Genomic DNA, 26,472 nt, shown 5'->3' with positions numbered 1-26,472 from the left:
ACGAACCTGAATTACAGTGTAGCATTGAGGTGCAGCTGCAGATTAAACATTTAATCTATGTTCAGTAAATAAAATATCAAATATGTCATGGCTATGTAGAAGCACATATAATTTAATGACTGTGTAAGCCTTTAGTAATGAGTGCTTCACTGTCAGTAAATTCAGCCTTTGCTGGCTTGTAATCTAGTGTCACTTCTGTAAATTCATTATGACGTGGATCCACCGTCTCTCCTGTTGTTGTTTAAAATGGATTAAGATATCTGAGACGGCGACTCAGTCTGCTTCTAAATAAAACCAATACTTACCAGAATATGTGAGTAATACTCTCTCCTGCATCCATGATCCAGAGATGAGGAGGCTACTTTTAGCTGCAATGCTGCACAGATATGGAACACATTTCCATAAGACTTGCTTTAACATGTCTCATCTTTAAATCGAAGCCATAATATTTTCATGCTATTGGTTTTACTTTGAGTTTAGGGTATCTAAGGGTTTAGATCATGATGGACTATATAAAATAACAGACGTAGCTATGGCACATAAAACATTGGTTTTGGAACTGCCATTATGAAGCCTCAAGTTCGCCATTTTGGCTATCGCCATCTGGAAATTTCAGGAGCCAGAAGTGAAATTTCAGGAGCCAGAAGTGACCATATATGTTAGGAGTGGATCTGACTTATAGGCTGTGGTGACACCTTGCAGACAGACTCTCTCAAAGCAGCCCAACTCTTAAATATGCGTAACTTTAAGCCTTAATAAAATGTAAATAGGTGAGTTATATAAAAATTCATCCTGGTACAGTTGTCACGACTGATGAAATTAGCTTAAGACCAAAACTATTTATTGAACTAGGCTGTAAACATGTTTATTTCTGCTGTACAGTTGGGCATTTTCACATGGGGATTTGGGCATTGACTTGCTCTTGGAGCCAGCCTCATGTTGCCATTCAAGGATCGGCAGTTTTTGGCACATCTGTGTCAGCTTCATTTTTTAGCCCAGAGGGTGCCTCAAAGATGTAGTAATAACTAGATACCGAACCCCAACATTGCGCCTATTCATTCCATTGGAGTTGCACACCTGGCGCATACACCAAAAAGTTTTCTAGCTTCCAGGTTTACTTCCGCGATATATGGCCCACTGAATATGCAGAGTAGTGTTCTTCTCACTGGCCCGCCTGCAAGTTCCCGCTCAGCTCATAGACTTTACACTGTGATGATGTCACAGATTTTTAAATTGCTTTTCTCAGCCTGAGGAAAGTTTCATAAATACTAAACCACTGTGGTACAAAAATTCATAATAAAAAGATTGATAACAGACCCTGTCTCCAGTTCGAGGTGTCCTGTTAACAGTTTTACAGACATCTCTTTCATAATTGTGGTCTCTGGGGAAAATGCTTTTTGGGACCCAGGAAATTTTTTTTACTGCAATACCACAAATGGCCACTGGGAAAAAATAATCACAATGCCAAGCAACTTACCTGGAAGCCTGGTGCTATTTGGTTTGATCTACACAACTGATCTCATGCTGCCCCGCCCATTTTTCTCTTCCGGTTTAATGTGGTTGTATTTGTTGTTTCAGATTAGTGCTAGCAGCGCTAGTTGGCGTTGTACAATGAACAATTTTGGAACATTCAGCAGCTATACTGTGGTGATCTGATGGTTTCACAGTACCACGTCCATCAGCTATTGGTAACAGGGAAGACGACATAAAAAATATGGCCTGAATTCATTTTTAATTACCTTGTCTCTTGCTTTAGCTGGGAAATGTGTTCAAGCAGTGAGTTTGCTCCGTTCCACAAGCTCTCATAGCTTTTTTAGTCCAATAAACAAACAAAAAAAATCACAATTTTTCCTTATTAAACAGAAAAACACCAAGGTACACCTTCTGAATTTATGTTTTTCTCTATCACTGAACCACAATTAGCTTTACTGACACATTCTAAAACATTCAAACTTGACAGAAACAAACAAACAAAAACTCACCAAACCAGCTTGGTTAGTCTTTCCATTGTTCTAAAAATCAACAAGTCTAGTTTTGGAAATAAATCCTTAATTGGCAGAGTTAGATGTGAAAATATGCTGTCACACGTTGTTTGTCCCCACGGTCTCACTTTGCCAGGAAGGGTAGGTGAATGTCTGCACATCAAACCAGAGCACCTGCTTTTCCACTGAAATATCAAATCATTCAAAAAACGTGTTGTTACACTACCAACACCCAGCTGGTGTTGTAACAGCCAGCAGCATCTCATGGCTCCAAACACATCAGTGCAAATGTCCAAATTAAATCTAAATGGTTACTTTCTCACCTGGGAAAAAAATTAACAACAGCTTAATTAAGCATCAAAACAGCTTTTTGGCAGGTAAAGGATGATGCAGCTGGCAACGCAAAGTAATCGCACATCAACACTAAAATGGAATTAAGATTATAAAATGATGGCAGCACGTTAGTTCGAGCAAAGAGTATGGTCAGCATATTTTATTTCGTTTTTTTTTTTTTTCTCGGCTTGCTCTTGTTGTGCCCATGTCTTATGTAAAGCACTTTGAGTTACCCTGTGTATGAACTATGCTATGCAAACAAAATCCTCTTGCCTTGCCTACAGTAATACTGCTGTTGAGGTGTCGACAGCTCTGTGAGGCTGTACTTTGGCACAGCGGGCTTTGAACTAAATGTTAATGCCAGTATGACATTCCATTTAAAAAAAAATGGTAAAGCCGCACACATGTATTTCTGATGCATATATTTCACATATACAGGTGGATATTTCGCGAAATTGCCTTCTTTAGGATGAATAAGAATTCTCATCCTAAGGAAGGCAGTTAGCTGAAATGTTTATCTTTATACAGTGACATAAAGGCATCAGAGTTATGAGTCTGTGGCTTTATCATTCTGTTTGATTTTATGCCAGCCTGTGAGCCACCACCTCAGGAGAACAAGTTTATCCAGTGATAGTTGAGACATTTCATTCAGAACCAGAAGTGGTCCTAAAATACTACTGCTACTTGTAGTAGTAGTAGTAGTAGTAGTAGTACTACGGTACTACTACTACTACTACTACTAATAATAATAATGATAAACTTCATTTATAGAGCACTTTTCATATAAGGGATGTAGCGCAAAGTGCTTAACTATAAAAATGCAATACAAAAGCAAAGAGAAAACACGATTAGACAATCAAAGGACACTCAGTGATAAACAAAGTATAAAAATACAGGTTAAAGAAAAGTACAGAGACAAGTAAGAATGGTAAAAATGCAAGAATATATATTTATAATATCAATAATAAAAAGTAACAAAAAATGATATGCTAGATTAAATAAATAGGATTTTAGCTGTTGTTTAAAAATTGTCACCAAGCCCGCATCTCTCATAGCTTTTGGTAGGGTATTCCATAATTTTGGAGTATAGTTAACAAAAGCTGTGCTGCCTGTTTTCTTGTGTGTATAACTGTATTTAAAAACCCAGCAGCAGAAGATCTTAGAGCTCGTGAGGGATTGTAGAACAAGAGAGAGTCTACAATGTAGGCTGTTCTCAAACATGTAAAAGAACCTTAAAATTTATTCTAAAAGACACTGGGAACCACTGCAGTGTAGCTAAAACCAGGGTAATATGCTCTCTGTTTCTTGTTTTAGTTGAAAGTGTAGCCGCACAATTCTGGATAGGTTGAAGTTTTTCAATTGACTGATGTGGAAGGCCAGTAAAAAGAGCATTGCAGTAATCTAATCCGTTTGAAATAAAAGCATGAATACGTTTTTTAGCATCTTTATAAGATAGGAAAGGCCTTGACCTTGATGATGTTAAGTGATAAAAAGCTGTTTTGGTCACCTTTTTTGTGTGCGAAATAAAATTTAAGCAGGAATCAAGAATGATGCCCAGGCATTCGGATTTAATCTCTGAATCCAGATGCACAAGCTTGCAAGAGAGCAGATCTCTTTTATTGTTTTTTTCTCTTTTATTGGTCTTTCAATTTTTAACTGCTGCCATTACAGTCATAATAATAATAAACTTTATATATAGCATTTTTCTTAACAGTGTTACAAAAGCTCTTACAAAGAGAAAAGTTTTAAGAGGAGACTTAAAAGAAGCTAGACTTACTGTGTGTGAGTTCCATAGCCAGTGAGTCCACCTTGGAGTAACCAGCAGGGCTCCATTCAAGATCTTAATGGTTGAGAGGACACAAACCAGGTCAATAAAAGAAGTATTTCGGAGCAAGGCCATTTAAAGCCATCAAGTGAGCACATACATTTTCAGTCAGTTCAGCAGGCAAGCACAGGGGTGATGTAATCAAACCTCTTTGTCACTGTAATGAACCAGGCAGCAGTGTTTTGTATATCTAGTCACCCTAGTCAGGGGATCACGGTAGTCAGAGGGATATTGTCTAGGAATGATGAATGTATATACAAAATGCTGTGCCAATCAAGCCAGGACTTGCTGAGATAGTTCACCGGATAGGTGAAAACTTTGGCTTGCAGTGGCTGTAAATAAAATCTCAAGGTATCACTAAAGTCAACAGGCTTCATTCTCTGGGGACCAGGAATGTCTGTACCAAATTTCATGGCGATCAATCCAACAAATTTCAGAATTTCACTCTGGACCCAAGTACTTGACCCGTCCAATGGACTTTGTTATTGCCTGAGCACTGCTGCTGGTGTGACTAAAAAGAACAACCAAGACTGACTTACATGGTTCAAATAAAAATGATATATGCCAACTGATAATATGTACATTATGGTGATCATTGATCTCTTTTTTCACTTCCTTCCAACCAGCCAACTGCATCCAGAGGATGAGACGAACACCACCACTGGATGAGCTTCAGCCACCTCCTTATCAGGATGAGAATGGCTCTCCAAGGATGTCCTGTACGCTGTCTGACCTGGGAGATGCCAAGTGTGATCTGTCCCATACCAGTGGCAGTCCCCACCTATCCTTTGGCAAATGCCCCAGTGAGTGCAGCGACGGCCATGAGACGGAGAGTTACCTCAACAAGGGCTATGAGGAAGATGTACCCAGTGACAGTACAGCTGTCCTCAGCCCAGAGGTAAATGCCAGAGATGCAAGATTTGACTAGAGATGTATCCTGAGCTTTATATTGAACACTGAACTTGTCATTGGTTTCTTTAGGACATGTCAGCCCGTGGATCAGCAGCTCAGCTTCCTAAAGGGTATGAGCCGGATCCAGTTGCAAAATATGGCACCCTGGATGTGGTGTTTGATTACGACTCAGAGGACCAGCAACTGGCAGTCACCATCATGGCAGTATCGGATCTCCCCACCCTAAAACGCACCGGCAACATCTCCTGGCAGGTCCACCTGGTGCTGCTGCCCACCAAGAAGCAGAGGGCCAAGACAGGAATCCAGAGAGGCCCGTGTCCAATCTTCACCGAGACTTTCCGCTTTAGCCATGTGGAGTCGGAGATGATCAGCAATTACGCCATCCGATTCCGCCTTTATAGTATGCGGCGTATGAAGAAGGAGAAGGTGCTCGGGGAAAAGGTGTTCTACCTCACCAAGCTCAACCTTCAGGGCAAAATGTCTGTGCCGGTCATATTAGACCCATGCTGTGCTCTCCCGGTAAGTAGGATCAAAGCAGGTGTTGGCATTCAAGCGCTCTCTCAGCACCTCACTAATTACCCCTCCACGCTGATCCCTCTTTCATGTGTTTGGATAGCATTTTCAGACTGAGGTTATGCTTTCCAGAGAGAGAATATGAAGATCTAACCAGCAGCATCTGTTTGCCTTGTTGGTTTAATGTGTCTCAGGGATAGATTGTGGTGTGACATTGCCTCCATTTCACATGAGGGAATGAAACAACAAACAGTTTAGTTGTGGTGGTTTGTTTTCCTTTAGCTAGAATTTAAAATGTTACATCAATTTAAATACATTTCATATTACAAAGAGGAAAGAGAACCTAAAAATAGCAGCTAAGGCAATTATCAAACCACAAGGGTCAATTAACATATTCTACAAGGAAGTTGTCATATATTACTTTACTTGCCTTTTATTGTTTCTCACAACTTTGTTTTTATGCCTCCATGCCGGAGACAGCAGTGGAGGAAGGGATTATGTTTTGGGGTGGTCCATCTGCCTGCCTGTCCGTTTATCCCATTCTCGTGAATACAATAACTCAAGAACACCTTGAGGGAATTTGGCACAAAACGTCCACTTGAACTCAAAAATAAACTGATTCGATTTTGGTGGTCAAAGTTCAAGGTCACTGTGACCTCACGTCTGTCCCATTCTTGCTATGGTGATATCTCAGAGCACCTTGAGGGAGTTTCTGTAAATTTGGCACAAATGTTTACTTGAACTCAGAAATAAACTTTTTAGATTTTGGTGCTCTACAGTCAAGGTCACTTTGACCTACTTTTCCATCCCATTCTCGTTGATGTACTTTAAGAACACCTTGAGAGAATTTCCTTAAATTTGGTACAAATGTCCACTTGGACTCAAGGATGAAGTGATTAGCTTTTGGAGCTCAAAGGTCAAGGTCACTGTGATTTCACATCCGCCCCATTCTCTTAAATGTAATATCTAGGAACACCATGAGTGAATTTCTTAAAATTTGGCACAAACGTCCATTTGGACTAAACGATAAACCGATTAGATTTTGGTGGTCAAAAGGTCAAGGTCACTGTGACCTCACAAAACATGTTTTTAGCCATAACTCAAAAACGCATATGCTGATTATGACAAAATTTCACACAAATGTCTAATAGAACATCATGACTAAGTGATGACTTTTTATATCCAAAAGGTCAAAGGTCACCTTCACTGTGACATCATAATATTCTGCAAAAACATTTTTCTGGTCATTGTTCAACGCCATAACTCAGAAACAGAAGGGGAGACATCGGTCAGATACTGAATTGGTGACTAATCTTGGCTGTCCACCTTCAAACTATGCCGACTGTGTTGAAGATGTGTGTTAAGAATCCACATTTTAGAATTTTTTGTAGCTTCTTTGCAACAACATCCATATTTGAAGCATTTCCTTTTGTCATGGCTACATACGAGTCTGGATAGACATGGTTGTAAACATGAGGCAGTCATTCTAGTTTTTAGTGCTATGGCAAAAGAGCAACATATGGTGTTGAAAAATAAGTAAATATTGACAGGGAAAGGCATCTTTTTGGACACTTACTCGGGTGCAGGGCTCAGTCAACAGTCAATTGCCAGAGTCATCAGAATTATAAAGCATTTGTACACTGGGTGTTTTGAATGCTATGATAGTGTTTGGTACTAATAAACATTCTTGATATTGCACTGCATGAAGGAACATTGACTGTGGTTTTTGTTATATATACTGTATACCAGTGAAGATTTTTCTGAATGTCTGCAAATGTTTTCAGGGTGGTGAATCCCAGGTCAGCCTCTCAGATATGACATGCAGTGAAAGCGCCTCATCATTCCAGTCAGTCAGTCAGACTTCCACACCAGAGATCCTTGTGGGCCTGGTGTACAACGCCACAACAGGACGTCTCTCAGTGGAAATCATCAAAGGCATCCATTTTAAAAACCTTGCTGCCAACAAGCCACCCAGTAAGTACTCTAAAACATTTTTTTTGAGTCATTGCCAAAGGAGCAGTGAAGAGTGTAAACAATTTTTCAACCTGTTGCAGATGAGAAAAGGACAGGTTGAGCATGTGCATAGGGATTTATGTTTAGGCAACCTTACACAATGTGATAAGACCACTCTGATCTGCTTCTACAGCAAATGTCACAACCAGTGATATTGTTTTTCAACACATAACTTTAATTAAAATTAGTAGTTTTTACAGATTAGCAATCCATGCAACTTGTTTTTTGTTTCAGCCGTTTCAGTCTTCTTGTATATTGTCAGTATACAACTCATTCATTCCTCTTAGATTAGTATGAATTTTAATTGGCACTTGATCACTTCCATTAAACAACAAGGAGTCTGAATTATTCTTGGAAAAAAATCTTGTCAAAACTTATGTAAAAGACGTTTGTTAAATATTTGAAATGAATACTATTTGCTTTAATTTATGCAACTCAGCCAGAGACCAGAAACTATGCACAGCTTTAAACTTCTCCAAATGAGAGACAGTCCCATCTATCTCAGCTGCACTACCTGCTTTTCAGTTTTCCTCTGGTTTGTTCCCTGGTTTCCCTCATTTACTGGTCAGTTTTCAGGGTCTGAGCAGCAAGTTCAAACAAAAACTGCCTGTTGTTAAACTTTGTGCAATGTTGTTGGCCTTCTGACCCTGTTTCTCTTCCTTGCATCTTCTGTTATGTCTGCACCTGAAATTCTCTCACCCTACTATCTTTTTGACATCTTGGTCCGTTGTTTTTTCTTACTGCTGTCCAACCCTTGTTGTCAGATGGGCTGTTCTGTTGTCTAAAACACTTGATAGGTGGACAGGTTTATATTATCAGAGGTGAGTCGCTGTCCCTGCCGCAAAGTGAGATGTGATTGCTGTTGAACTCTGGACCTTTTTTAATACCATCTTCATGGATGCAGTCAATCAAACACAAAGCATTTTCCATTGGTGTATGTGTGCTCACAAAAAGACTTATTTCTCTGAAACTCTTGTCACAATTCAATCATTTGTTAAGATCTGTTTCAGTGAGCACTTCTCCTTTTCCAAGATAATCCATCCACCTGACATGTGTGGCATATCAACATGCTGAATAAACAGCATCATTTCTATACGGGTGTGCACTGGGATGGTCACGATAAAAGGCCACTTTAAAATGTGCAGTGTGATCACGCAAAAATATGTCACATGGATTGTGGCATATTTTTGAGAGAGCATGCTATTGCTTTGGTCCACCAGAGCTGTTGCCTGTGAACTGGATGATCATTTCACTACCATAAGCCAATGTTGTTTCCGTGGATTTGGCAGTATATGACACCGGCTCAGGACCTCCTCATCAGTGTTAATTTTGACAGCTATTTCAGATTTAGTCGTAGTCTTCTTTTTTAAAGATACATTTTAGGGCATTTTGCCTTTAATGGATAGGACAGGCAAGTTTGAGGGGGGAGAGAAAGGGGGGATGACATACAGCAAAGAGCCACAGGCTGGACTCGAACCTGGGCCGCTGCAGCAACAGCCTTGTACATGGGGCACCTGCTCTACCCACCAAGCCACCAACACCCTGATTTAGTTGTAGTCTTGAGACAAAAATGCTTATTAGTTTTAATCACAATTTAGTCATTTTTATCCTTCATAATTTTAGTCTAGTTTTAGTTGACGAAAATTCAAAACCTCTTAGTCAATATTTAGTCATTATGTTTCTATGTTTTTTATCTTTAAACTAATCCAGTCAGGGTAATTCATGTATCAGAAAGTAGAATCAAAGTGACAGGTTGTATAAAAATTTCATTTTGACAATTTTTTTCTACATCTTCTACAACTGTAATTTCTCCAGCAGTGTTTGACGGGTTAAAGGGTGATTTACGAGAACACACTTTCTGATCATCATTTGAAAAGTTCAACATCTCTCTATTTATGCTCTCAAAAATTTTGACACCACAAATAACTAATCTGGAAGATGCAGGCAAACGCTCAAATGCATGAAAAGCGGTAGATACCCTTACACGGAGGCGCACAAACAATCTCCTTCCCTAGATGAAAGAGTCTCTCGTTCATTCTGCTGATATTACTCCTTACCGGGCCGACAGTGGCTACTCTGTTCTCCTGTCCCCGGGCCATATCTTTTTGTCCTTCCTCCTCCTCCTCTGAATCATCTCCACCAGCAGCCACCTCTTCTCCTGAACTACTCTCTTGCTCTCTCACATTAGTGTATGGTGCGACGGGATGTACTGCACTCAGTGTGGACAGCCCTGCTGCACCATGATCTTATAAGCAAACGTCAGATATTTTCGCGCATTTTGCTGCATCTGCCTGGAGATTCTTGCGCCTTTTCTCCTGTAGCTTCTCCGCACTTTCCTTGTGCTTTGGTGGTTTATCCATCAGTGTACGTTAGTAGGCTACGCACTCCACCACTATGCACAAGGCCAACAGTCAGCTACTCAAACTCAGGAGAACTCAGAAAATGATTGGGGAGGGGGCGGGCCGAGCAGGAAGGGCTCAGAGATTTCATTTGGCCAGCCCAGTAACTCATTAGCAATCCATGCAGCCCAATGTCAGTACAGAAAAATAACCAATGGGCTGTTTTCCTTGCTTTAAAGGCCGGCGCGGCTGTTAAAAAAATATCTACGTAATTAGATTTAGTAAATTCCGATTGTGCCGACCCAAAATATGCCAATGGCCCACCGGGCATTGCCCAGTATGCCCTATGCCCAATCCAGCCCTGTACACGATTGTCTGAGAGCAACCATCCTAACAGCTGATGCAATAATTGGTTTGATCAATCAAAGAAATTCTGCACCAACCATCAGGGACTGTCTCAAGAAAGCTCATCCACATGCTCGCCAACTGCTCATTGTTGATGGCGTTTGCTGCTTTGGAGAAGTGTTCTCTTTACGGATGAGTCCTATTTTACACTCTACCGGGCAGATCGCAGACAGCTTGTATAGTGTTGTGTGGGCAAGCAGTTTGCCAGTGTTGTGAACAGAGTGCCCTATGGTGGTGCTGGAGTTAAAGTATGGGCTGGCATAAGCTATGGACAACACGGGTGTATTTTATTGATGGCAATTTGAATGCACAGAGATACCATGACGAGATCCTGAGACCCATCGTCATGCCATTATCTGCTGCCATGACATCATGTTTCAGCATGATGAAGCAAAGCCCTGTGTTGTAAGGATCTGTATATAATCCCTGGAAGCAGAAAACATCCCAGTTCTTGCATGGCCTGCATACTCACCGGACGTGTCACCCATTGAGCATGCTGGTGATGCTCTGGATCGCTGTGTATGACAGTGTGTTCCAGTTCCTGCCAATATCCAGCAACTTCACACAGCCATTGAGGAGGAGTGGGCCAACAGGCCACAGGCCATAATCAACAACCTGATCAACTCAAACTCTCAATTTCAATTCAATTTCAATTTTATTTATAAAGCCCAATATCACAAATCACAATTTGCCTCACAGGGCTTTACAGCATACGACATCCCTCTGTCCTTATGACCCTCACAGCGGATAAGGAAAAACTCCCCAAAAAAACCCCTTTAATGGGGAAAAAAAACGGTAGAAACCTCAGGAAGAGCAACTGAGGAGGGATCCCTCTTCCAGGACGGACAGACGTGCAATAGATGTCGTACAGAACAGATCAGCATAACAAATTAACAGTAATCCACATGACACAATGAGACAGAGAAAGAGAGAGAGAGAGAGAGAGAGAGAGAGAGATGCAGGTAATGACAGTAGCTTACAACAACATTATTGAAAGTAATAATATTATAGTTATAGTTCTGGCTACTGCGGTACAATATGTTGAAAGTATGTATTAATATCTGGCAGTATACAAGTGTGACAATAGTCATATGTGTATAATAACAGTAGAAGTATGACTAATGACTAATGATGGCAGCAGCAGCAGGAGGCATCTGGCAAGACCACGACAGCAGCACAACCACACACGTCACGCTGTCCAGGCACCGCTGTGATATGAGTTAATCTGAGAGACAGTGGAGCACAAAGGCTCCGGAGAAGAAGCCGAGTTAGTGACATCCAGAATGGCCGGGTTAGCTAGATGCAGTAATAGGATACGAGAGAGAGAGAGAAGGAGAGAAGGTGCCCGGTGTATTATAGGGGGGTCCTGCGGCAGACTAGGCCTAAGTCAGCCTAACTAGGGGCTGGTACAGGGCAAGCCTGAGCCAGCCCTAACTATAAGCTTTATCAAAGAGGAAAGTCTTAAGTCTAGTCTTAAATGTGAAGACAGTGTCTGCCTCCCGGACCGTAACAGGAAGATGATTCCACAGGAGAGGAGCCTGATAGCTGAAGGCTCTGACTCCTGATCTACTTTTGGAGACTTTAGGGACCACGAGTAACCCTGCGTTCTCAGAGTGCAGAGTTCTGGTGGGATAATAAGGCACTATGAGCTCTCTAAGATATGACGGAGCTTGACCATTTAGAGCTTTATAAGTTAACAGTAGGATTTTAAATTCAATTCTGGATTTTACAGGGAGCCAGTGCAGAGAAGCTAAAACAGGAGAAATATGATCTCGTTTCTTAGTTCCTGTTAGTACACGTGCTGCTGCATTCTGAATTAGCTGGAGAGTTTTTAAGGACTTACTAGAGCTACCTGTTAATAGAGAGTTACAGTAATCCAGCCTTGAGGTAACAAAAGCGTGGACCAATTTTTCTGCATCTTTTCGGGTCAGGATAGGCCTAATTTTCACAATATTACGTAGATGAAAAAATGCAGTCTGTGAGGTTTGTTTTAAATGAGAATTAAAAGACAAATCTTGATCAAATATTACTCCGAGGTTTCTTACGGTAGTACTAGAGGCCAGAGCAATGCCATCTAGAGAAACTATGTCATCAGATAAAGACTCTCTGAGTTGTTTGGGGCCAAGAACAATAACTTCAGTTTTGTCTGAATTTAACATCAGGAAATTGGTGCTCATCCAGGTTTTATGTCTTTAAGGCAGTTATGGAGTTTAGTTAATTGATTACTTTCTTCTGGCTTCATCGATAAATACAACTGTGTATCATCCGCATAACAATGGAAATTTATAGAGTGATTTCTAATGATGTTGCCTAAAGGAAGCATATATAGAGTAAATAGGATTGGTCCGAGCACAGAACCTTGCGGAACTCCAAAACAAACTTTGGTACATAAGGACGATTCATTATGAACGTCAACAAACTGAAAACGATCAGATAAATAAGATTTAAACCAGCTCAGTGCAGAACCTTTTAGGCCAATTAAGTGATCCAGTCTCTGCAGTAGAATTTGATGGTCAATAGTGTCAAACGCCGCACTAAGATCTAATAAAACAAGTACAGAGACAAGTCCTTTGTCTGAAGCAATCAGAAGGTCATTTGTAATTTTAACTAGAGCTGTCTCAGTGCTATGATGCACTCTAAATCCTGACTGAAATTCCTCAAATAGATTATTATCATGGAGAAAATCACACAGCTGGTCTCGACTACTTTCTCAAGGATCTTTGACATAAAGGGAAGATTAGATATTGGTCTATAGTTGGCTAACACCTCTGGATCCAGGGTGGGCTTTTTTAGTAGAGGTTTAATTACAGCTATCTTAAAAGACTGTGGTACATAGCCTGTTAGTAAGGATATATTGATCATATCTAATATATGAGTGTTAACTAAAGGAAAGACCTCCTTAAGTAGCCTAGTTGGGATGGGGTCTAAGAGACACGTTGATGATTTAGATGAAGAAAGCAATGCGGTCAGTTCTTGAAGAGAAATTGGGGAGAAGCAATCTAAATATATATTAGGTTTTACAGCTGTGTTTGAGGTTAGATAGGTACTATCTGAGGACAGGAGGTCATGAATTTTGCCTCTAATATTTAGAATTTTGTCATTAAAAAAGCTCATAAAATCATTACTGCTAAGGGCTAAAGGAATACAAGGCTCAATAGAGCTCTGACTCTCAGTCAGCCTGGCTACAGTGCTGAAAAGAAACCTGGGGTTATTCTTGTTTTCTTCTATTAAAGCTGAGTAATAGTTTGCTCTGGCATTGCGGAGGCCCCTCTTATAAGTTTTGAGACTGTCTGTCCAGATTAAACGAGATTCTTCCAGTTTGGTTAATCGCCAATTCCTTTCAAATTTTCGTGATATTTGTTTTAACTTACGGGTTTGAGAGTTATACCAAGGAGCGAACTTTCTTTGCTTTTTTAACTTCTTTTTAAGAGGAGCTACAGAGTCAAGTGTTGTTCGCAGCGAGCCTACAGCGCTATCGACAAAATGATCAAAGTCGGTACAGGAAACCTCTGTTACTGAGGGACTTGGTATTGAATTTAATGACGGAGTAATCTTTTCCTTAAATTTTGCGACAGCACTATCTGATAAACATCTAGTATAGTAACTGTTGCTGAGTGGCGTGTAATCGAGTAAAAAGAAATCAAAAGTAATCAGATAATGATCCGATAGCGAGGGATTCTGTGGAAAGACTTTTAGATTATCAATTTCAATTCCATATGTCAGAACTAGATCGAGGGTATGGTTAAAACAGTGAGTGGGTTCATGTACACCCTGACTGAAGCCAATGGACTCTAATAATGAGATAAACGCAGTAGCCAGGGAGTCATTATCCAGGTCGACATGAATGTTAAAATCGCCTACAATAATAACTTTATCTGATTTAAGAACTAAACTGGATAAAAACTCTGAGAATTCATTCATCTTCTAACCGCTTCATCCTCTTGAGGGTCGCGGGGGGACTGGAGCCTATCCCAGCTACATCGGGCGAGAGGCAGGGTACACCCTGGACAGGTCGCCAGACTATCGCAGGGCTGACACATAGAGACAGACAACCATTCACGCTCACATTCACACCTACGGACAATTTAGAGTCACCAATTAACCTAGTCCCCAATCTGCATGTCTTTGGACTGTGGGAGGAAGCCGGAGTGCCCGGAGAGAACCCACGCTGACACGGGGAGAACATGCAAACTCCACACAGAAGGGCTCCCATGCCCGGGACCGAACCGGCAACCCTCTTGCTGTGAGGCGAGAGTGCTAACCACCACACCACCGTGCCGCCCAACTCTGAGAATTCAGATACAAATTCAGAATACGGGCCAGGAGCACGGTACACTATAACAAATAAAAGTGGCTGCGAGGTTTTCCAGGTCGGATGTAAAAGACTAAGAACGAGGCTTTCAAATGAATTATAATCTAGTTTAGGTTTCGGGCTGATTAACAGGCTAGAGTTAAAAATGGCTGCAACTCCCCCTCTTCTGCCGCTGCCTCGAGGAATGTGGGTATTATTATGACTGGGAGGAGTGGACTCATTTAGACTAACATATTCATCTGGACACAGCCAGGTTTCAGTGAGACTGAGTAAATCAATATGATTATCTGATATTAATTCGTTTACTAACACTGCTTTAGACGATAGAGACCTGATATTTAACAGTCCGCATTTAATTCTCCTGTTTTGTCTTTCTGTCACAGAAGAGGTTTTAATTTTTATGAGGTTGTTATGCACAACTCCTCTTTGTTTAATTTTAGATTTAAATAATTTAGGTGGTTGGGGGACAGACACCGTTTGTATAAAACTATGAAAACTATGGCTGGGTAACTGAACTAGAAGCTCAGAGAGGCGTATAGGACTGCGACTCTGAGTCCTGGTCTCAACTCTGGGTTGTCACGGATTTAAATTACTAATAAAGTTTGCCAGGTTCCTAGAAATGAGAGCAGCTCCATCCAAAGTGGGATGAATGCCGTCTCTCCTAATAAGACCAGGTTTTCCCCAGAAAGTTTGCCAATTATTAACAAAACCCACATCGTTTGCTGGACACCACCTGGACAGCCAGTGATTAAATGATGACATGCGGCTAAACATGTCATCACTGGTCAGATTTGGGAGGGGTCCAGAGAAAACTACGGAGTCCGACATCGTTTTTGCATATTCACACACCGAGGCAATATTAATTTTAGTGACCTCCGATTGGCGTAACTGGGTGTCATTGACGCCGACGTGAATAACAATCTTACTGAATCTACGTTTAGCTTTAGCCAGCAGTTTTAAATTAGATTCAGTGTCGCCCGCTCTGGCCCCAGGGATACATTTGACTATGGTCGCTGGTGTTGCTAACTTCACGTTTCTCAGAATAGAGCTGCCAATAACCAGGGTTTTATCCTCAGCAGGTGTGTCGCTGAGTGGGGAAAAGCGGTTGGAAACGTGAACAGGCTGGTGAGCCGTGGGCTTCGGCTTGGAGCTGTGCTTCTGGCGAACCGTAACCCAACCTCCCGGCTGAACAGGAGTTACCGGAGGACAGTTAGCAGAGGCTAAGGCTATGCTATGTGGCTCCGCACTGGCTACAGGGGGCTGGCTAACTACCGCAGCTACTGAATGGTTTTCCATGGTGCGGAGCCGCGCTTCTAATTCACTAAGCCTCGCCTCCAACGCAGCAAATAAGCTACACTTATTACAATTACCACTGTCGCTAAAGGAGGCAGAGGCATAACTGAACATTTGGCACACCGAGCAAGAAAGAGCAGAGGGAGAAGCCATCGCTAACTGTAAAGCTAATGTAGCTACCAAGGCTAGTAACGTGCAAACAACAGCTAAGAGATTAGCGAGAAAGTCGTAGAAAGGAGAGCTATAAGTGCTTAAACAGAACTAGTGTGGGTTAAGACTTGAAGTAGATGTTAAAGCAATGTTAAAGCAACTGAAGTGAGAAAACAGGCTACTAGAATTCACCAGAGCAGTACAGAGACGCTGTCACAGAAACACCGGAAATGACACAACTCGCTTACCGCAATACATCAGCACGTCAGGCCACACCAATATCTCGCATATTTGTCCTTCTATTGTGACCATCCCAGTGTACACCTGTGTCCTAATGATGCTGTTTAATCATATCTTGATATGCCACACCTGTCAGGTGGATAGATCATCTAAGCAAAGGTGCAAGTGCTCACAAACATGGATTTTAACAAATTTGTGCAAAAAATGTTAGAGAAATATTGTTTTTAAGTTCATAAAAAGTCTTAGATTTCTTTCACAAGTGTTGTGTATTTTTGTTCAGTGTAAGTATAAAAAAACAGACGAATGTGACAATCAAGAAATATACAAGCACATGAGTCAAAACGAAAAGTGTGTGACTGTACTGCACTTTCTTCTCAAACTTGGATTTGTTTAGTGTACTCAGAGCATCAGTTTGACACTTTGGGAAATGAGCACATTCACTTTCATTCTGAGAGTTAGATGAGAAGATCAATACCACTTTCATAAATCTACGGTAAATATGAAGCTAAAGACAGCAGCCGGTTAGCTTAGCATAAAGATGGAACAAAATCCCTCCACTCCATCTCCACTGGTTGCCTGGCTGTTACTGCGCCTGGTGTATAAACAGTGCAGCACATTTGAAAAAATGTGACATCATTTTTACACTTTGGTTTTGTGTGGATTAAACTAATGAGAGATATAGTTTGTGCGCTTTGATGGCAGACAGTTGATTACTGACAGAGTTAGGTTAGCTGTTTCCTATCTTTATGCTTAGCTAAGCTAACAGTCTCCTGGTGGTAACTTTAGGGACGGTTCTTTATTTATCAAAAGAGGGGGATGGCTGGAATTTGACTTGTTTCCATTTAGTTATTTAATTTTGAGCCTTCCCAAAGCTAGGGAAATTTTTCCTTGAGCCTCCCTGAGTGACTTGCGGCAAACACATGACTCCCTCCACCATTAATTTGTTATTAGATTTTACAAACTTACCTTTTGATGTTTGAAAGTTACAAGTTAAAATTTAAAGACGAAATCCTGAAGTTGAAAAAAGCGGTTCTTTGGTTTTTCACTGTTGTCATGCATGCTGGTTTGTGAGGTGGAACATACCTTCCATGTTTTCTCTAAAACTCAGTGGTAAAATAAATGCAAAATACAACCTGTTAAATTTGTATGCCCCTCCCCTTAGCTGAAAAAAAAAAAAAACACATCCCTCCCCAGTGCTTAGAAAATTATTTTACATTACTATTTATTATTATTTACAAATCATTTTTTTCTGTCAACCTTCTTATCTAATGCTTGGCAAAAAGCAAATAAGCTTGTTCCCCCACAAGTAAAGTCTGCTGCAAAAAAACATTACTTTAAAATTAAAAAGCAATAGGAAAAAAGCAATTACTTTAAGTTTACATTGTCATTGTTATTTCTTCACATGAACTTTAAAATTTAAACATGTATCCATGAAGATGGTTGCTGTTCCCTTCATTTTGGAGTGTATAGTCTTCTTGTGCATGCAGCCCTGCAACCACTCTTCCCCACCTGTGTCGTGTCACTCTTGTGTTGGTGCCTGTGATGCCTGCAGGTCTTTCATGTTTTCACTCAGAAGTAACACTTTTCATGCTAACTCAATCCAGTTTGCTTGGTGGCTGATGGCCAGCTCGAAGGAAATGCTGTGCGTCATCCACTGCTGACTTTATTTAAACAGAACACCACGGCATGCTTTAGGTGTCATTTTTACATTTCCAGCTGTGATTACAGCATAAAAAACAGAAAGAGGACTTCTGTGACAGAGTAGAGCATAAATATTCATCTGAAAGACACACTGAACTGCCCTCCCATTAATTGCTTTGCTCCTTGTATTCATGAATGTCTGTAACTAATAACTAGCTGCCACATTTTGATATTGTTTGTGCTTTCCTGAATAGCATATCCACATACTGTATACAAATTGCATTCAGAAAATAGTCACATCTGGTAACACTGAAAAAAAAAAATCTTTGTGCAAAATCCTTATGAAGGCCTTGATTGACTTTGTACGTCTCACAAAGTGGAAAGAGCGCCGGTGAAAGATGCAGAGCAATTTCAGAGCTCCTTTTCTATCATTTCAAAACAGTACCGAGCCGACAAGTCAAGTTAATCATCAGTCGCAGCCCCTCTCATTCAGCAACAATACCAAAGAGCCATGCATCACCGCTGCTGACCACTTAAGACATCCACAGCTCTACAGAGCCCATTCAGCAGCAGTCAAAAAAGAAATCAAGGCTATTTTTTTCACTGTGCTTTTATGTCAAAGAGAGCAACTGAATGTGTGATTCAAGGCGGTGAGCTAGGCGTTGGAAGGCAGCTGGCACTCGACAGCATGAAAGCCTCGGCAATTCATTCCTTATACTCCCTCTTAGACAGGAACATAATACACAGCATTATTATGGAGTATGGTTGTAGACGAGGGGCGAAACACTCTCAAAGACCCATTGTGATTGCTAGTCTTGCCTCGTTTACTTTCCGCTGGATTTGTGGCTTCAGTTTATATCATGATTTTGGGCATGGAAATGAGGAGTGAAAAAGGAAGCCGTGAATGCTGAATCACTTGATAATGCCAGTGTTTTTCCTTTTCTCCTCTTTACAGCTAAATGAATGAGTTTTATTGGGAATGAAATTTTAGAATATGCGCTGATTTACAATAAAACAGAAGGGAATCAGCTGGGGAAAGATTATCAGTAACATAATCGCTCTGTACTAGATGTACAGTACATTCTTGAATACTGCTAATGAAACATGTCCAAAGATTATGATCTCTGTTTGATTATAAGGATCTTGGGCTCTTGGGCTTAATTTCTTTTTTCATGCCATGTCTGCAAATTTAATACCACTTTCGTGACCTATCAACATTATACACCAGTCATATGTTTTTTGAACATTCTCATTAGTTAGCAGCCAACCCTCTCACCAGAATACATTTGGCATTGTCTGTTTATGCAAACCCTGGCATGTTACATTTGTACAATAATATGTAAAGGATAGGTTTAAATTTTATGTTTCTTTATGTTTCAACAACACCGTAGTTGTTGAATCTAGGGTGTGGTTAGATTTAGGCACAAAACCAACTTGGTTAGGAAAAGATCATGTTTCGTTGCACTATCCTAGCAGGAAATGCAGCGATGTCTTGATAAAAAGCAACTTTTCGTGCCACTATCTCAACCAGAAATGCAATGATGACTTCATAAAAAAAAAAAAAAGTCTCTGTAAAAAATAACAACTTTTTCAGGCACCGTCTCATCAAAAAAATGCAGTAATGTCTCAAACAACAGCTTTCAGTGGCACTAAAAACACTTTTTGTGGCACTATCCTGACAGGAAATTAAGCCATGTATTGGTAAAAACTAACCGCTTATTGTGACACTATCCCAGCTGGAAATGCGGTCATGTCTTGGTAGAAAACACCCTCTTTTTGTGCCACTATCTTGAATGAAAATGCCGTGATGATGTTAAAAAAAAGAAAAAAGTTTTTAATGGCACTATCCTGGCTGGAAATGCAGCAATGTTTTGGTAAAAACTGCTTTTTCAGGCACTATCCCTTCAAAAAATGCGGCAATGTTGCTGTAAAAGACAACCAGTTTTTGTTACACTATCAAGGCTGGAAACACAGTGTTGTCTCGGTAAACAACAGCTTTTCATGGTACTATCCTGAAGACAATACAGCAATGTCTCTATAAAAAACAACCAGTTTTTGTGGCACTACCCCTGATGGAAACACAGTGACAGGTCACTAAAAAACATCCACATGTCATGGCTAAAAATCTGCTGGAAACACAACGATGTCTCAATAAAAAAACAACTGGTGTTGTTGTTTGTTGGTCTCATACAGTGATCTGCTGCTTGACAGGTGTCTCACCTAGGTCCACCTCCAGATGACAAAGTCAGCTTATGTACTAAATCACTTTATAAATGTTGATACATATAAAACATACACATGTAATGTATTTTTGCAGAAATGTACAATGCCAACATTTTCTTTTGGTGACTGGGCTGCTGCAGCAGACATGCAACCTGTTTTGGGCAGAGCACATTTTGGGTTGCGGTACTTGACTCTAAAAGTCTGTGCACGTTATGTCATGACACTGACATTATGTCAAAGTCAGAGAAAATAATAGCAGCTCCTGGAGGGCTTTGCTGATGAGGAACATTAATTTTAGCTACATCATCTGTTTTCAAAGAGGCTCTTCAGCCTCTAAGCACAGGCAGACCTATTACCAACTTTTTCTAGTCCATTTTTATCTTCAACATTATCCTCTACTTCAGGTTAGACATACTGTAGTTGCATAGCAACAAGACAGAAGTAACGCTCCTTGCGTTCTCGCTCTGTTATCAGGAACACTCACAGCTGTGCTTTGTGTTTGATCAAGAGAAAACCGCATCCTATGTGGTCATGATCTTATACATCAACTGCAGTGACATTATTACAGGAACAAATGCTTTGTGGGGAAAATGGGTCAGACTTTGCTGCAGAGGAGACACAGCTGCAGCAGGTAGTAATGCTTTCATTCAAAGAGAATACACAGGAGAAACACAAGGATTTTGCACAAATAATCCAGTACTGAAGCCACATCTCATGCTACACATTTCTAAATATTTCTAAAGGTTTTCATCATTTCCCCTCTAATTGTCCACTCCACCTGTTTCTTGCTCAGATACATATGTTAAGCTGACCTTATTGAACTCCATGGGCCACGAGATGTCCAAGTGTAAGACATCCATCTGCCGAGGTCAGCCCAACCCAACCTACAAAGAGACGTTTGTCTTCCAGGTAGCTCTTTTCCAGCTATCGGACGTCACGCTTATCCTCTCCGTCTACAACAAGCGCAGCATGAAGCGTAAGGAGATGATTGGCTGGATCTCGCTCGGCCTCAACAGCTCTGGAGAGGAGGAGCTCACCCACTGGACTCAGATGAAAGAGTCTAAAGGACAGCAGGTTTGCCACTGGCACAGTTTGCTGGAGTCCTAACAGTGAGAGAACAGGAAGTGAAGAGAGTGCGTGGGATAACTGCACAGAGCGGTTGTCATCCCAGATGGGTGAGAAACGGATAGGTTCAGCTGGGATAGAGGAATGTGACAGACATCCAGGGAACCAGGGTCAGTGAAGATGAAGGAAAATACAACTTGGCACAGTGTAAGCATTTCCATGGCACTGTTTGTAAAATCACTGACAGCCATTGATTAGTTGTATGGCTAGTAATGTGATGTCATTTTATAATAGATTGCCTTGTAATGACCTTGAAGTTTCTGTAGATGGCACTCTGTTTTTGTCTGTTGAACTGGTTGAGTTGGAACCCAATCCAAGAAACAGGTTCTGGATAACGCTGTTGAGTTAATTATTGTCTGATAATTTTGTGTATCCACACCTCCAGCTCAAACAACTGACATCAGGATGATTTCATGATCTCATTTTAATCATATGAGAAGGTTTACAACATGAAACATGGCCCCTCTTTTGTTTCCCTGCCTGTATACAACATGCTTATGTCATGAATTTAAGGGATGACCAAGGAAACAGTTTCTAATTTAGAAGCCAGAGCATGGACATGCATGGCCACTTTTACAGTCAGTAGTAGTTAGGTATTTGTTGTTTGGTCATGGGCTTTGCACCACCAATGTTAAATGCCTTAAGACATATTTCCTCAGTCAGTTTCTTCCCATGAAATTCTTACTACCAAGTGGTCCCACATGAACACAAAATACTTCACTGAAGTTAAAACTGTTTTATTAATTTCACAATAGATTTCTGTATTAGTGTTCTTGCTACTTGTTTTTCCTCAATGGTTTGTGGTAGGTGTGGCAAGGGATGGGGATTGATATGATTTTATTGATACCAGTGCCATTATGGGTTCAGCTTATGGGTTCGATTCTTTGTCAATTCCCTTATTAATCTTTGATCAATTGTCTTTGTGAAAAAAGTAGGCCTACACCCTCTCTTTGCTTATTTTCCCTCCCTGTTAGCTGGTGGGTGAGTCAAGCTGGCTGTAGCCTGAGAGCTAACTCTAGCAGCAGTCTGACTGTCATCTTTTAAAAAGGATGAAATGAGAGAATATTTGAACAGCATTGTTTTTTATGGATCAGGGTTTTCTTAGTCAAAAAAAAAAACTGCTCAGCCTGCCTGTGTGGTGCTAATGTTATTATAACAGGATATTTACCATCAGTAACAGACATGCTGCTCTGTTGGGAAGCAGTGGCAGTCAAGAGTAAAGTGTCAGTTACATGGCATTTCTGGAATTTAAGCCCAAGTTGCGTCGAAAAATGTTTTAGCATATTGCTGGTGTTTCCACCTTTACTTGAAATGATCATTATACAGACATTACAAGCAGCACAGGTATCACCTTTCTTCGTGAAACGAAGCCACGCTTTGGACCAATTCTTCCTCTCTGACATGTCTCCTTCTTGTTTTCAGCAGGGTATAGATGAGTGAGATTGGTGTCAGTGCAACAGAATGAATGGGCAACTGTCAGAAAAAAATGGTGGCAACAATAAAAGGAATTGATAAGCTCATATGGGTCGGACAATTTGGAACAGTTGTCAATTCCCATCCCTTGGCGTGGCTTAGTGGGAAGAAAGTAATGCCTAGTATTACCATGCACCAGTCAGAGTTAGTCAGGCAACATTTGAAACAAAATCCTATGAAGGCTGTGGAATTGTTTGCTTGTGTTACCTTAAACTTCCGCAGCCTCAGTTCTTGAGAGGCTAACTCTTAATAAATATTAACTAAAACTTATTTTTTTAGACTTCAACTTTGACTTTTGCTTAATGAATAGTAAATGTTGGAGAGAAGTACTTTGATACCAAGTTTTCAACGGCTTGAAGCAATTTTCATGGTATAAGAATCCACATTTCCTCCAGCTAGCTAGCTAATTGTATCAACTCCCTTGTTTTGCCAGTCAACAGGGCAGCACCAGTGCCATGCTCTGTCTAAGAGAAAACAACACTAATTGCTTACTTTTTACTGAGCTCTAGAATTTGGATTTCTCTAGATGTCTGTTGTTTAAGCTAGAGGTGTGGCTAAATGAAGCTAACATCACTGCTCATGCTAGCTACCTTGTTCATCATGTATTTATCACAATCACGTCTTTGTTTTTTTGCTAGAAATGTAAAACGCACTACTTACTCCATCCAGGGAAGGGACATGAGAGCTCCCCAAAAGTGAAGCCAAAACATCTCGATATCCCCCTTATGGCTGGCTGTAGTATATGTCATAAACCCTGGAAAGAAAATCAAAGTATAGGTCACTTTTTTTCCCTGCCAAAAATAAAATGTTTTCTGTCATTTTAGGTAGTTCTTATCACGCTGATGTATCTTCAAGTGTTAATTTTCTTTTAAGTTTAGTTATAACCGTCAAGTGTAAAAATAATGAACGTAGCTACCAGTGTTGGGTAAGGGTTACTTTAAAAATAATCAAAGTACGTTACTGCGTTAATTTTTTAAAAAGTAGCCAGTTACTTTACTGCGTTACTCCCTGAGTAAAGTAACTCAGTTACCTTAAAAGTACTTCCAATGTTAGTCCCTGAGAAAAGTAACTCAAGCACTTTTAAAGTACTTTAGAGTATTCTACATTTCCTATTAGGCAATGGACCACAGGGCGCTAAGCCTACATTTTTTGTCTCCAAAATTAAAGTTATGGACCACTTGCCCTTCACTGAGATCCAATTCTCCTATCACAGCCGTCACTTTGACCAGTAGAAACACACAACGATCTGCTGCCGTAGACAACTGTATGACAACAACACCCCAGCGTTTTTAATATTTCCTCTAGGGATGTTACCACACAGAGTAAAAGGGGGAAATGATGGTGTGAAACAGCAGAGGCACTTTGTCAACCCGCTGAGTTAATGTTACTGTCATTAGCATCAAGCTAGCAAACAGTGGTACATCCTCACGGTCGGACATAAAGTAATAACATTAACAAATAGTGGCGGGGCTTTTGCTCACCACAACTGCAGAGGCTCCCAGCTCCATTTGAAACAAACTACATTATAGACGGTCCGTTATTTATTAATTCCTCTGTGTGTTTATATATTTACTTTTTATCCACTCCGTTGTCTTTATAAAGTTAACATATCGCACCGTCATTTCAAACTCAACACTTGTTTCAAATTAAAAGCCCCTTATAACCTCGGCTAGAGAATCCCTCCATTTTCTAAATAGACTTTTATTCTGAAACATTTGTCAGAACTTCCTGTGGAAGATACAGTAGCTTGATCGTTTACATATGGCGCTTCAAATTTAGCTCCTGCCATCTGTTGACGCTTTTAGGTGACTACAACAACATGTCGGCTGGCACATGAACAGACACAGTTCTGGCAGTGACTCAAATAATAGTGAAAGTAATAAAAATAGGACAAGAATAACCCGATAACATCACACACGCCTTGAAAGACAACCGGGGATAATTGGTGAGTACCATCGTGTAGCGTGTACCAGGCATAATGCAAGTCCTAAGTCTGAAATATGTCTGTCAGCGAGTCCTACTCCACCTATTTAGACTCCACCGTAGACAACGGCAGCATTTCTCTGACCACGTAGCGAGCCACAAGCTCCGTGGCTTCTTTCAGACTCATAGGTTTAACGTTATGTCCGTTATACGAACCAAACGACAGCCGTTGCTGTTTCGGAGCTGAAGGACCAGCATTCTAAAAGTAACGAAAGTAACTGATATCTTGTTTGAAAATGTACTTAAGTATTTGATTACTCAAACAGCAAACTAACGCGTTAGGTTACTCGTTACTGCAAAAAGTAATCAAAGTTACTTTGTAACACGTTATACCCAACTCTGGTAACTACCATGACATCACCCATAGGTTTCTCGAGTTCAGCATCTCAGCTGTTGCCATCTTGGTTTGTTAGAGCCAGAGGTGACCATGTTTGGGAGAGAGGCTGGAGCTGTGGTAGCCTGGAAATCCAGACCCAAATCTAGAAAGATTTAGGGTCTGGCTATGAGTAATGCAAATGGCCCTACTCGAGGGGCGGCACCAAGCATGCATTTGAAAATATCACTGCACGCAATTGGCTAACACTACGACCAATCAGAACAATACACGGGGTGACATATACGCTTAGCTACCAGCGGAGCTAACTGGTAGATTAGACTCTTGCTGTATCCGGTCAGCAAAACAGCAAAAATGTCCTTCTTGCAAAGGAAAGATTCGAGCGCCGTCTTCTGTTCCTCTTTTAGAGAAAAAGCCAAGTCTAACTCGTTCATTATAGCGGCCAAAGCCGTTTCAAACAGCTGGTGTTCATCTGTAGCTATCTTGCACTGTTTACTGACTGATTCTGGACTTCGTCGTCACAGCGCTGTCATCATCTGTTTAGCTGGCCGCCTATATCAGATACAGCGATGTGATTGGTGCAGCTCGGCTCCAACGCCATGGGCAATGAGCATCATTACTGATTGCCAGAGTGACTCGCTGAGCAAATTAAAATTGTGCTTTCGCGAGAACTCTGGATTACCAGGGTAGAGCTGTGGTGGAGCGAGGGGTGGATCTGACTAAGACGAATGGCACTGTTGGCAGAAAGCCTGGAACTCAAAGCAGCCCGCCCTTTATTTTGCATAACTTGAAGACTTAATAAAATTTGAACAAATTATATAAAAATTCATCCCCCATACAGTTGTCATGAGTGGGAAATTAGCATGAGACCATAACCATTTTTTGTACCAGGTTGTAAACATGTTTATTACTGCTGTTAAGTTTTGTATTTTAATATGGCGGTCTATGGGGACTGACTTGCTTCTGGAGCCAGCCTCAAATGGCCATTAGAGGGACTGCAGGTTTCAGTACTTCCTCATAGGCTTCATTTTTTTTGTCCTAAAAGTAACCATTTGGTTTTCACTCGTTATTTGAAACCATAAAAAGGGGGTTTGACATCATGATGTACAGCCGTATGTGCCAATCGGAGTGCCTGCAATCATTGGTGCTGCTCACAATTGGTCACATGGTGGGAATTTGATAATGTTTAGATCGCTACAGGGCAGACTCTGGTTCTAAATGATGTCACCAGGGCAAGATGGCAGCAGCCGTATCTGGGATATTTTGGCTTCATTTTTGTACAATGAGAGGAAGTGGAGATGCACTGCCCATCTCTATATACAGTTATTTGGGAAGATGGTAATGAGACAAGTTTCATAAATTGATTATGGACACGG

The 26,472-nt window shown here is 40.8% G+C and overlaps 1 protein-coding gene and 1 long non-coding RNA gene across 2 annotated transcripts in view; one reads left to right on the top strand and one right to left on the bottom strand.

Annotated features, from left to right (window-relative positions):
- The window catches only part of syt14a (synaptotagmin XIVa), an 81,884-nt gene extending 58,364 nt beyond the window's left edge, over positions 1–23,520 (top strand). The window contains exons 5-9 of the mRNA XM_049596273.1: positions 4,767–5,038; positions 5,122–5,571; positions 7,350–7,539; positions 8,343–8,399; positions 20,975–23,520. Coding sequence (XP_049452230.1) covers positions 4,767–5,038; positions 5,122–5,571; positions 7,350–7,539; positions 8,343–8,399; positions 20,975–21,288 — 1,283 coding nt within the window. The 3' untranslated portion in view covers positions 21,289–23,520. The remainder of the gene's footprint in view (positions 1–4,766; positions 5,039–5,121; positions 5,572–7,349; positions 7,540–8,342; positions 8,400–20,974) is intronic.
- LOC125901005 (uncharacterized) overlaps positions 1–23,532 on the bottom strand; it is a 29,193-nt gene extending 5,661 nt beyond the window's left edge. The window contains exons 1-2 of the long non-coding RNA XR_007450916.1: positions 23,440–23,532; positions 4,093–4,155 (exon numbers count right to left, since the gene is read on the bottom strand). This is a non-coding gene — a long non-coding RNA (uncharacterized LOC125901005). The remainder of the gene's footprint in view (positions 1–4,092; positions 4,156–23,439) is intronic.
- Positions 23,533–26,472: the final 2,940 nt, after the last annotated feature.

The sequence above is a fragment of the Epinephelus fuscoguttatus genome, linkage group LG14 (genome assembly GCF_011397635.1).
Source record: "Epinephelus fuscoguttatus linkage group LG14, E.fuscoguttatus.final_Chr_v1".
NCBI lineage: Eukaryota > Metazoa > Chordata > Actinopteri > Perciformes > Serranidae > Epinephelus > Epinephelus fuscoguttatus.
This window is presented reverse-complemented; position numbering and strand designations above follow the sequence as displayed.